At 39.0% G+C, this 12,495-nt stretch overlaps 1 protein-coding gene across 1 annotated transcript in view; it reads left to right on the forward strand.

Moving 5' to 3' along the window:
• Positions 1–5,005: 5,005 nt before the first annotated feature.
• The window catches only part of RPS6KA6 (ribosomal protein S6 kinase A6), a 322,001-nt gene continuing 314,511 nt past the window's right edge, over positions 5,006–12,495 (forward strand). The window contains exons 1-3 of the mRNA XM_053699338.1: positions 5,006–5,092; positions 5,377–5,414; positions 9,744–9,886. Of these exons, the coding sequence (XP_053555313.1) occupies positions 9,815–9,886 (72 nt within the window). The 5' untranslated portion in view covers positions 5,006–5,092; positions 5,377–5,414; positions 9,744–9,814. The remainder of the gene's footprint in view (positions 5,093–5,376; positions 5,415–9,743; positions 9,887–12,495) is intronic.

Raw genomic sequence — 12,495 nt, forward strand, 5'->3', positions numbered from 1 at the left:
GGGTGAAGTCTCTGATTCGGGGAGACCTGATACAGAGATTTCTAATTTTAAATTTAAGCTTGAGAACCTCCGTGTATTGCTTGGGGAGGTATTAGCTGCTCTGAATGACTGTGACACAATTGCAGTGCCAGAGAAATTGTGTAGGCTGGATAAATACTATGCAGTGCCGGTGAGTACTGATGTTTTTCCAATACCTAATAGGCTTACAGAAATTATTAGTAAGGAGTGGGATAGGCCCGGTGTGCCCTTTTCCCCATCTCCTATATTTAGAAAAATGTTTCCAATAGACGCCACTACACGGGACTTATGGCAGACTGTCCCCAAGGTGGAGGGAGCAGTTTCTACTTTAGCAAAGCGTACCACTATCCCGGTTGAGGACAGTTGTGCTTTTGGATAAAAAATTAGAGGGTTACCTTAAGAAAATGTTTATTCAACAAGGTTTTATTTTACAGCCCCTTGCATACATTGCGCCTGTCACTGCTGCGGCGGCATTCTGGTTTGAGGCCCTGGAAGAGGCCATCCATGCAGCTCCATTGACTGGAATTATTGACAAGCTTAGAACTCTTAAGCTAGCTAACTCATTTGTTTCTGATGCCATTGTTCATTTGACTAAACTAACGGCTAAGAATTCCGGATTCGCCATCCAGGCGCGTAGGGCGCTATGGCTCAAATCCTGGTCAGCTGATGTGACTTTAAAGTCTAAATTACTCAACATTCCTTTCAAGGGGCAGACCTTATTCGGGCCTGGTTTGAAAGAAATTTTTGCTGACATTACTGGAGGTAAGGGTCATACCCTTCCTCAGGACAGGGCCAAATCAAAGGCCAAACAGTCTAATTTTCGTGCCTTTCGAAATTCCAAGGCAGGTGCAGCATCAACTTCCTCCGCTTCAAGACAAGAGGGAACTTTTGCTCAATCTAAGCAGGCCTGGAGACCTAACCAGTCCTGGAACAAAGGCAAGCAGGCCAGAAAGCCTGCTGCTGCCTCTAAGACAGCATGAAGGAATGGCCCCCTATCCGGCGACGGATCTTGTAGAGGGCAGACTTTTTCTCTTCGCCCAGGCGTGGGCAAGAGATGTTCAGGATCCCTGGGCGTTGGAGATCATATCTCAGGGATATCTTCTGGACTTCAAAGCTTCCCCTCCACAAGGGAGATTTCATCTTTCAAGGTTATCTGCAAATCAGATAAAGAAAGAGGCATTCCTACGCTGTGTGCAAGACCTCCTAGTAATGGGAGTGATCCATCCAGTTCCGCGGACGGAACAAGGACAGGGTTTTTATTCAAATCTGTTTGTGGTTCCCAAAAAAGAGGGAACCTTCAGACCAATTTTGGATCTAAAGATCTTAAACAAATTCCTCAGAGTTCCATCTTTCAAAATGGAAACTATTCGGACCATCCTACCCATGATCCAAGAGGGTCAGTACATGACCACAGTGGACTTAAAGGATGCCTACCTTCACATACCGATTCACAAAGATCATCATCGGTTTCTAAGGTTTGCCTTTCTAGACAGGCATTACCAATTTGTAGCTCTTCCCTTCGGGTTGGCTACAGCCCCGAGAATCTTTACGAAGGTTCTGGGCTCACTTCTGGCGGTTCTAAGACCGCGAGGCATAGCGGTGGCTCCGTATCTAGATGACATCCTGATACAGGCGTCAAGCTTTCAAATTGCCAAGTCGCATACAGAGATAGTTCTGGCATTTCTGAGATCGCACGGGTGGAAAGTGAACGAGGAAAAGAGTTCTCTATCCCCACTCACAAGAGTCTCCTTCTTAGGGACTCTTATAGATTCTGTAGAGATGATTTACCTGACGGAGTCCAGGTTATCAAAGCTTCTAAATGCTTGCCGTATTCTTCATTCCATTCCGCGCCCTTCGGTGGTTCAGTGTATGGAGGTGATCGGCTTAATGGTAGCGGCAATGGACATAGTGCCATTTGCGCGCCTACATCTCAGACCGCTGCAATTATGCATGCTAAGTCAGTGGAATGGGGATTACACAGATTTGTCCCCTCTGCTAAATCTGGATCAAGAGACCAGAGATTCTCTTCTCTGGTGGTTGTCTCGGGTCCACCTGTCCGAAGGTATGACCTTTCGCAGGCCAGATTGGACAATTGTAACAACAGATGCCAGCCTTCTAGGTTGGGGTGCAGTCTGGAACTCCCTGAAGGCACAGGGATCGTGGACTCAGGAGGAGAAACTCCTTCCGATAAATATTCTGGAGTTAAGAGCAATATTCAATGCTCTTCTGGCTTGGCCTCAGTTAGCAACACTGAGGTTCATCAGATTTCATTCGGACAATATCACGACTGTGGCTTACATCAACCATCAAGGGGGAACCAGGAGTTCCCTAGCGTTGTTAAAAGTCTCAAAAATAATTCGCTGGGCAGAGACTCACTCTTGCCACCTGTCAGCAATCCATATCCCAGGCCTGGAGAACTGGGAGGCGGATTTTCTAAGTCGTCAGACTTTTCACCCGGGAGAGTGGGAACTCCATCCGGAGGTGTTTGCTCAATTGATTCATTGTTGGGGCAAACCAGAGTTGGATCTCATGGCGTCTCGCCAGAACGCCAAGTTTCCTTGTTACGGATTCAGGTCCAGGGATCCAGAAGCGACGCTGATAGATGCTCTAGCAGCGCCTTGGTTCTTCAACCTGGCTTATGTGTTTACACCGTTTCCTCTGCTCCCTCGACTGATTGCCAAAATCAAACAGGAGAGAGCATCGGTGATTCTAATAGCGCCTGCGTGGCCACGCAGGACCTGGTATGCAGACCTAGTGGACATGTCATCCTTTCCACCATGGACTCTGCCTCTAAGACAGGACCTTCTAATACAAGGTCCTTTCAATCATCAAAATCTAATTTCTCTGAGACTGACTTCATAGAGATTGAACGCTTGATTCTATCAAAGCGTGGCTTCTCCGAGTCAGTCATTGATACCTTAATACAGGCACGAAAGCCTGTTACCAGGAAAATCTATCACAAGATATGGCGTACATATCTTTACTGGTGTGAATCCAAGAATTACTCATGGAGTAAGGTTAGGATTCCTAGGATATTGTCCTTTCTCCAAGAGGGTTTGGACAATGGATTATCAGCTAGTTCCTTAAAGGGACAGATTTCTGCTCTGTCTATTCTTTTGCACAAGCATCTGGCAGAAGTTCCAGACGTCCAGGCATTTTGTCAGGCTTTGGTTAGAATTAAGCCTGTGTTTAAACCTGTTGCTCCCCCATGGAGCTTAAACTTGGTTCTTAAAGTTCTTCAAGGAGTTCCGTTTGAACCCCTTCATTCCATGGATATTAAGCTTTTATCTTGGAAAGTTTTGTTTTTGATGGCTATTTCCTCGGCTCGGAGAGTCTCTGAGCTATCTGCCTTACAATGTGATTCTCCTTATCTGATTTTTCATGCAGATAAGGTAGTTCTGCATACCAAACCTGGGTTTTTACCTAAGGTGGTTTCTAACAAGAATATCTATCAACAGATTGTTGTTCCATCATTGTGTCCTAATCCTTCTTCAAAGAAGGAACGTCTTTTACATAATCTGGACGTAGTCCGTGCCTTGAAGTTCGACTTACAAGCTACTAAAGATTTTCGTCAAACATCTTCCCTGTTTGTCGTTTATTCTGGACAGAGGACAGGTCAAAAAGCTTCGGCAACCTCTCTTTCCTTTTGGCTTTGGAGTATTATACGCCTAGCCTATGAGACTGCTGGACAGCAGCCCCCTGAAAGAATTAGAGCTCATTCTACTAGAGCTGTGGCTTCCACCTGGGCCTTTAAAAATGAGGTCTCTGTTGAACGGATTTGCAAGGCAGCGACTTGGTCTTCGCTTCACACTTTTTCAAATTTTTAACAAATTTGATTCTTTTGCTTCTTCGGAGGCTGTTTTTGGGAGAAAGGTTCTTCAGGCAGTGGTTCCTTCCGCTTAATCCCTGCCTTGTCCCTCCCATCATCCGTGTACTTTAGCTTTGGTATTGGTATCCCATAAGTAATGGATGATCCGTGGACTGGATACACTTAACAAGAGAAAACATAATTTATGCTTACCTGATAAATTTATTTCTCTTGTAGTGTATCCAGTCCACGGCCCGCCCTGTCATTTTAAAGCAGGTCTAAAATTGAAGTAAACTATAGTCACCACTGCACCCTATTGTTTCTCCTTTCTCTGTTTGTTTCGGTCGAATGACTGGATATGGCAGTTGGGGGAGGAGCTATATAGCAGCTCTGCTGTGGGTGATCCTCTTGCAACTTCCTGTTGGGAAGGAGAATATCCCATAAGTAATGGATGATCCGTGGACTGGATACACTACAAGAGAAATAAATTTATCAGGTAAGCATAAATTATGTTTATAATATATAGAGATATATATATATATAGAGAGAGAGAGAGATACAATATATATATATGAGAGAGAGGTACTTTTTTTTTATATATATATATATATATATATATGTACATTTATTATATATATATATATATATGTACATTTTATTTATTTATATATATATATATATATATATACATATATATATATTTATATATATATATATATATATATATATATATATATATATATATATATATATATATATGTACATTTTATAGAGAGAGCGAGAGAAAAGAACGAGAGAACCAGATTTGTAGCTTATAAGTACATTTCCTCTCATTTATAGTAGAACTATATAAACTCCCAACTGTTTTTTTTCACTATTATTTGCCAGGTTTGATTCTATATCATCATTGGAGCCCTCTCTTTACCTCTTTCTAAACGTGTTCTTGATTTGTCCGTTTGAAACAGGGAACAAGACTGCCCATCCATGTTTAATATAGTTTAAATTATTATGTTTAGTACCAACATTTTTATTTTATGGTGATATGAGTTGTTGCATGTGTTTGACCAAATAATTGTGTATTTGTTAGAATTTGTATTTTTAATGCGATATTAGACAATGAAGCAAATCTCAGAAGGTAAATCTATACAGTTCTTATTAGGTTATGTTTACAGAGGAAGATGTGAAATTCTACCTCGCAGAATTGGCCCTTGCATTGGATCATCTTCACAGTTTGGGAATTGTGTATAGAGACCTGAAGCCAGAAAAGTAAAGTAACCTCCATTGCCTTATATCTTATATATCTAATACTTAAAAGTAATTAAAAAAAAAAAAACTTTTTTTATATGTTTATTTTTTGCTAAATAGATAATGATCAAGTAATGTTATGCATGAACATTATAGTAAACTTACTATTTTAAAATATTGTTTTACTTGTTTTATAAATATTTTATTGATTTGAATGTTGGTGTCCATATGTGTGTGTGTGTATAGATATATATTTTTACCAAATCATTTTATGTGTATTGGTGAATGTGAATTTTAATTTTCAGCATTTTACTTGATGAAGCAGGACATATCAAGTTAACAGGTAGGTTACTACTGATTAGCAGAACAATCATTACATTTATAAAAAAACAAACTGATATCCATTTTTTACAGTTCATGTGGCATTATTCATTGTTTTGTGGACATAGCCTTTAGATCACCCTTCTTTTAATGTAGAATTCATGTATATATCTTTATCCACATCCACATATCCCAACACAGGATCATGTACACTTTGATAAAATACTTTAATGCCCAAATACATTGGCAGATACAATCGTTTGCTAAAAAAAAAAAACCTATCACCGAGATTACGAGTTTTGCGGTAACAGGGGTGCGTTGCTAACGAGCCTTTTTTTCCCACCGCTCACTTAAGACAACGCTGGTATTGCAGGTCTTTTTAAACCTGGCGTTAGCCACAAAAAGGTGAGTGTAGAGCAAAATTTAGCTCCACATCTCACCTCAATACTAGCGTTGCTTAAGTCAGCGGTGAGCTGGCTAAACGTGCTCGTGCACTATTTCCCCATAGGAAACAATGCGGCTGAGCTGGCTGAAAAAAAAACTAACACCTGCAAAAAAGCAGCGTTCAGCTCCTAACGCATCCCCATTGTTTCCTATGGGGAAAATAAATCTATGTCTACACCTAACACCCTAACATGAACCCCAAATCTAAACACCCCTAATCTTACATTTATTAACCCTTAATCTGCCGCCCCCGCTATCGCTGACACCTACATTATATTAACCCCTAATCTGCCGCTCCGGACACCGCCGCCACCTACATTATACTTATGAACCCCTAATCTGCCCCCCCAACGTCGCCGCATTTATATTAAATTTATTAACCCATAATCCGCCGCCATTATAAATTTATTAACCCTTAAACCTATGTCTAACCCTAAACCTAACACCCCCCTAACTTAAAATATAATTTAAATTAAACGAAATAAATTTATCATAATTAAATAAATTAATCCTATTTAAAACTAAGTACTTACCCTAAGGTAGCTACAATATAACTAATAGTTACATTGCAGCTAGCTTAGGATTTATATTTATTTTACAGGCAACTTTGTATTTATTTTAACTAGGTACAATAGTTATTAAATAGTTATTAACTATTTAATAACTTCTTAGTTAAAATAAAGACAAATATACCTGTAAAATAAATCCTAACCTGTTACAATTACACCTAACACTACACTATCATTAAATAAATTACCTAAACTACCTACAATTAATTACAATTAAATTGAATAAACTAAAGTACGAACCCCCCCCCCCACTAAATTACAGAAAATTAAAAAAGAATTACAATTTTTTAAAACTAATTACACATACTCTAATCCCCCTAATAAAATAAAAATGCCCCCCCAAAATAATAAAATTCCCTACCCTATACTACATTACAAATAGCCCTTAAAAAGGGCCTTTTGCGGGGCATTGCCCCAAAGTAATCAGATCTTTTACCTGAAAAAAAAAAATACAATACCCCCCCCCCCAACATTACAACCCACCACCCACACACCCAACCCTATTCTAAAACCCACCCAATCCCCCCTTAAAAAAACCTAGCACTAACCCCTTGAAGATCACCCTACCTTGAGACGTCTTCACCCAGCCGGGCAGAAGAGGACATCCAAGTGGCAGAAGTCTTCATCCAGACGGCATCTTCTATCTTCATCCATCCGGAGCGGAGCGGGTCCATCTTCAATCCAGCTGACGCTGAGCCATCCTCTTCAAACGAAGTCCAAGTGAAGAATGAAGGTTCCTTTAAATGACGTCATCCAAGATGGCGTCCCTTGAATTCCGATTGGCTGATAGGATTCTAATCATCCAATAGAATGCAAGTTCAAACCTATTGGCTGATTGCATCAGCCAATAGGATTTTTCCTACCTTAATTCCGATTGGCTGATAGAATCCTATCAGCCAATCGGAATTCAAGGGACGCCATCTTGGATGACGTCATTTAAAGGAACCTTCATTCTTCGCTTGGACTTCGTTTGAAGAGGATGGCTCCGCGTCGGCTGGATTGAAGATGAACCCGCTCGCTCCGGATGGATGAAGATAGAAGATGCCGTCTGGATGAAGACTTCTGCCGCTTGGAGGACCTCTTCTGCCTGGATCGGATGAAGACTTTTGCCCCTCCGGAGGTCCACTTGTGCCCGGCTGGGTGAAGACGTCTCAAGGTAGGGTGATCTTCAAGGGGTTAGTGTTAGTTTTTTTTTTAAGGGGGGATTGGGTGGGTTTTAGAGTAGGGTTGGGTGTGTGGGTGGTGGGTTGTAATGTTGGGGGGTATTGTCTTTTTTTTTTACAGGTAAAAGAGCTGATTACTTTGGGGCAATGCCCCGCAAAAGGCCTTTTTAAGGGCTATTTGTAATTTAGTATAGGGTAGGGAATTTTATTATTTTGGGGGGCTTTTTATTTTATTAGGGGGATTAGAGTAGGTGTAATTGGTTTAAAAAAAATTCAATTCTTTTTTTATTTTCTGTAATTTAGTGTTTTTTTTTTTTTTTCCGTACTTTAGTTTATTGAATTTAGTTGTAATTAATTGTAGGTAGTTTAGGTAATTAATTTAATGATAGTGTAGTGTTGGGTGTAATTGTAACTTAGGTTAGAATTTATTTTACAGGTATATTTGTCTTTATTTTAACTAGGAAGTTATTACATAGTTAACTATTTAATAACTATTGTACCTAGTTAAAATAAATACAAAGTTGCCTGTAAAATAAAAATAAACCCTAAGCTAGCTACAATGTAACTATTAGTTATATTGTAGCTAGCTTAGGGTTTATTTTACAGGGAAGTATTTAGTTTTAAATAGGATTAATTTATTTAATTGTAGTAATTTTATTTAGATTATTTTAAATTATATTTAAGTTGGGGGGGGGGTTAGGTTTAGACTTAAGTTTAGGGGTTAATACCTTTTAATACCTTTTAATATAGTAGCAGCGACGTTGGGGGTGGCAGATTAGGGGTTAATAAATGTAGTTAGGTGTCGGCGATGTTAGGGACGGCAGATTAGGGGTTAATAATATTTAACTAGTGTTTGCGAGTGCGGCGGTTTAGGGGTTAATATATTTATTAAAGTGGCGGCGATGTCCGGTCGGCAGATTAAGGGTTAATATATTAAAGTGTTTCCGATGGGGGGGTCTCGGTTTAGGGGTTAATAGGTAGTTTATGGGTGTTAGTGTACTTTTTAGCACTTTAGTTAAGAGTTTTATGTTACGGCGTTAGCCCATAAAACTCTTTAACTACTGACTTTTAAATGCGGTAGAAGTCTTGACAGGAGAGGGTCTACCGCTCACTTCTTCCAAGACTCGTAATACCAGCGTTAGGCAAATCCCATGGAAAAAATAGGATACTCAATTGACGTAAGGGGATTTGCGGTATTCTCGAGTTGCAGAAGAAAAGTGAGCGGTACACCTGTACCTGCCAGACTCGTAATACCAGCGGGCGTTAAAAAACAGCGTTAGGACCTCTCAACGCTGCTTTTTAAGGCTAACGCAAGACTCGTAATCTAGGTGTATGTATTTTGAATCTCAAACTTAAAAGGACATTAAAGTAACCTACTTGAAAATGTTTGTTTAAACAGATAATCATTTTATTACCCATTCCGCAGTTTCACATAGCCAACACAGTTATATTAATACACTTTTTACCACCGTGATTACCTTGTATCTAAGTCTCTGCAGACTGTCCTCTTAGCTCAGAGCTATTTTAAAAACTTGCATTTCAGTCAGTTAGTGCTGACTTAGTGAGCACAATGTAATCTATATGGCAAACATGAACTAGCTCTGTCTAGCTGTGAAAGGCTTATAAAATAAGAGGCAGCCTTTAAGGGCTTAGAAATTTGCATATGAGCCTAGCTAGGTTAGTCTTCAACTATGAATACCAAGAGAATAAAGCAAATTTGATGATAAAAGTAAATTGGAAAGTCTTTTAAAATTTCATGCCCTTTCTGAATAATGGAAGTTTAAATTTGACTTTACTGTCCCTTTAAATAAATTTTCCACCTTTGCTTTGGGTCAGTATAATGAAGCTGGCAGTACAGCTACTTAGAGGCTTTATCTTCCAAGCCATTATTTCTGAATGTTGCACATGGTCCTGACATTTGAAAAATTAAATAGTTTTCATATTGCTGGAATGTGAAGTTGTGTATTTAAGTTAACACACAACCTCTTTGACACGTTACATTTACATTTCCAGTTATACTAACATTTACATATTTCTTTGTGGAACAAAAATGTAAAGTATGATCTGGTTATTCTACAAGATTATAGTGCATGTCATTTATTTTAGGGGTAAGTAGCCTCTGTAGTTCGTAAGCAATTCGCTAGGGTGCACTTTTGCATTGCTTTTGTTTTCCAGACTTCGGTTTAAGCAAGGAATCAGTGGATCATGAGAAAAAAGCCTACTCATTTTGTGGGACAGTAGAGTATATGGCTCCAGAAGTAGTGAACAGAAGGGGCCACACACAGAGTGCAGATTGGTGGTCATTTGGTGTTCTTATGGTATGTGTATGTTAAATTGTATTTATCCTGTAAGTGTGATATTTACATGTGTTAAGATGAACATCAAAGTTGATTTTATTTGTGTACAATTTAAGCACAAACAAATCTGGAGATATTTCTTTTTTAAGACACGATGAGTCCACGGATCATCTTAATTACTAATGGGATATTCACCACCTGGTCAGCAGGAGGAGGCAAAGAGCACCACAGCAGAGCTGTGTATATGTGTGTGTGTGTGTGTGTATATATATATGTATATATATATGTAGGTAACAAAAGGCAGAGTGCAGCAGACGAAATAGATAAAAGTCCAAACTTTATTACAAATGGGTTAAAAGTCCACAACATCCATGGGAACAGTGAGTGAGACACAGTCACTTGTGCAAAACGGCTGACATGTTTCGACCCTCAGGTCGTAATCATAGCTGTTTAAGGAAACACCTTACAACCTATTTAAGGGAGTAGGTTACATCTCATTGGTTAAAAGATAATGAATTAAAAATTCAACAAGGTGTGTCAATAGGTAATTTCATTGCCTGCTCATACAATTTTAAACTCCTGCTTCCACAATTTAAAGTGCCCTATACAAAAGATGCTTTATATTCAAGTGTAGATAAGTCACTGGATAAACCAGTTAGGGAAAATACATAGGTAAATAAATTGACATTGTGTTAAATATTCATAGTAAGCATTATATATCATATACAATACTAAATTTGTTAAATGTAGAAATACTAGAGTTTTGAGAATGGGACTTAAGTGAACTGAATCACTAAATGACTATTGGAAATAGTGAGCTGAATATCAATGCATGATGATAAACATCTTGTTTAAGAAAAATATTTAAAGTAAACCATGAAGCAAGTAAAGCAAATAAAGTGTGAAAATATATTGGTTTACATGACAAAAATCTTTGTATACTATTCATGATTCATATATTTAGCTCACTATGGTATACATATGAGAATAACAAAAAAAAAAAAAAAAAAAAAAAATAGAAATGGAGATAGCAGTAGCAAATGTGGTTCTTGCACAAAAGCAAATTGAAAATGAATGTAAATACAAATGTAAATGTAAATACGCTGCAGAAGAGGGAGATAACCATCGGACAAAAGCCCCAAAAAAGACAACTATTTCCAGAAATTGATTAAGTCATATTCAGAGTTAAGGCCATTTGGCACCCTAGTTTGGAGCTTGAAAATCCAGTACATCTCCCTCTTCTGTAGCAACTTCTCTCGGTCGCCACCTCTAGGTGGACAGAGAACCCTCTCTATAGCTTGCCATCTCAAAGTATTGATGTTATTGTCATGGCAGCGGGCAAAATGTCTAACGAGTGGGGTGCTAGCCTCACCTGCCTGTATTGTAGACAGGTGGTTTCTGATGCGAACTTTTACCTCGTTAGTAGTGAGGCCTACATATTGTAGGTGGCACGATGTACAGGTGAGCAAGTATATCACATATGAGGTAGTACATTTCAAACAACTGGTGATTGGGAAAGTTTCCCCTGTAACCTCTGATCTAAATATGTTAGAAGCGGTGATATACTCACAAACCCGACATTTTTGTCTGCACTTGTAAAGGCCCTTTTGTGTAAGCCATGAACTAGTTGGTTTGTCAAGTTCTGGTAATGATGATGGTGATAGAGTATTTGCTAGAGTACGTGTTCTCCGATAGGAACAACGTAGTCCGTTTTTCACACATTTTTCCAGTTTGTCATCAGCGGACAAGAAGTTAAAATGTTTTTTAACGATACTGCATATCTCTTGATATTGTGCACTAAACTCTGTAACAAATGTAATGCCCTGAGAGTCAGTATTGAGTTTTCTGGATGTCATAGACTGTTCTTTAATTAGTTCATGTCTATCAATACTCTGAACTTGTCTCTTTGCTTTATGTATGATTTTGTCAGGGTAGCCTCTTTGCTTGAGCCTTCTAGTAAGGTCTTCAGATTGTTTGCAGAACATATCTTCCTGACTACAGTTTCTCTTTACTCTGACAAATTGTCCTTTGGCAACAGCAAAAGGGACATGGGTTGGGTGGCAGCTTTTGGCGTGTAGCAACGCATTCCCAGCAATGGGTTTCCTATAGATGTTACTGATGATTTTTCCTTCTTTAGTGCCAGTTAGAGTAATGTCCAAAAAATTAATTGAATTATTATGTAATTCAGAAGTAAATCGAATACCATAGGTATTGTCATTAAGATTGGACATAAAGTTAGAAAAATCTGCATCATCACCCAACCAGATGACCAGAAGGTCATCTATGTATCGCCCATAGTAATGGATGAAATGTCTAAAGGGATTACCATCTCCATAGATGTGGGACAGCTCCCACCAACCCATGAACAGGTTGGCATAGGAGGGGGCGAATTTCGCCCCCATGGCTGTCCCACATCTCTGGAGATAGAATCGATCCTCGAATTTAAAATAGTTATGGGTCAGTAGATATTTAAGTAGCCGTAAGATATACATCTGAAAGTCATGGGTAAGATTGGAATGATGTTTCAGAAAGTATGCTATCGCTTCCAAACCCTCTTTATGTGGGATGGACGAGTATAGGGCAACAACATCAATTGATGCCCATCTGAATACATCATATTTCCAATCTGT

This window comes from Bombina bombina, chromosome 1 (genome assembly GCF_027579735.1).
Source record: "Bombina bombina isolate aBomBom1 chromosome 1, aBomBom1.pri, whole genome shotgun sequence".
NCBI classification, from domain to species: domain Eukaryota; kingdom Metazoa; phylum Chordata; class Amphibia; order Anura; family Bombinatoridae; genus Bombina; species Bombina bombina.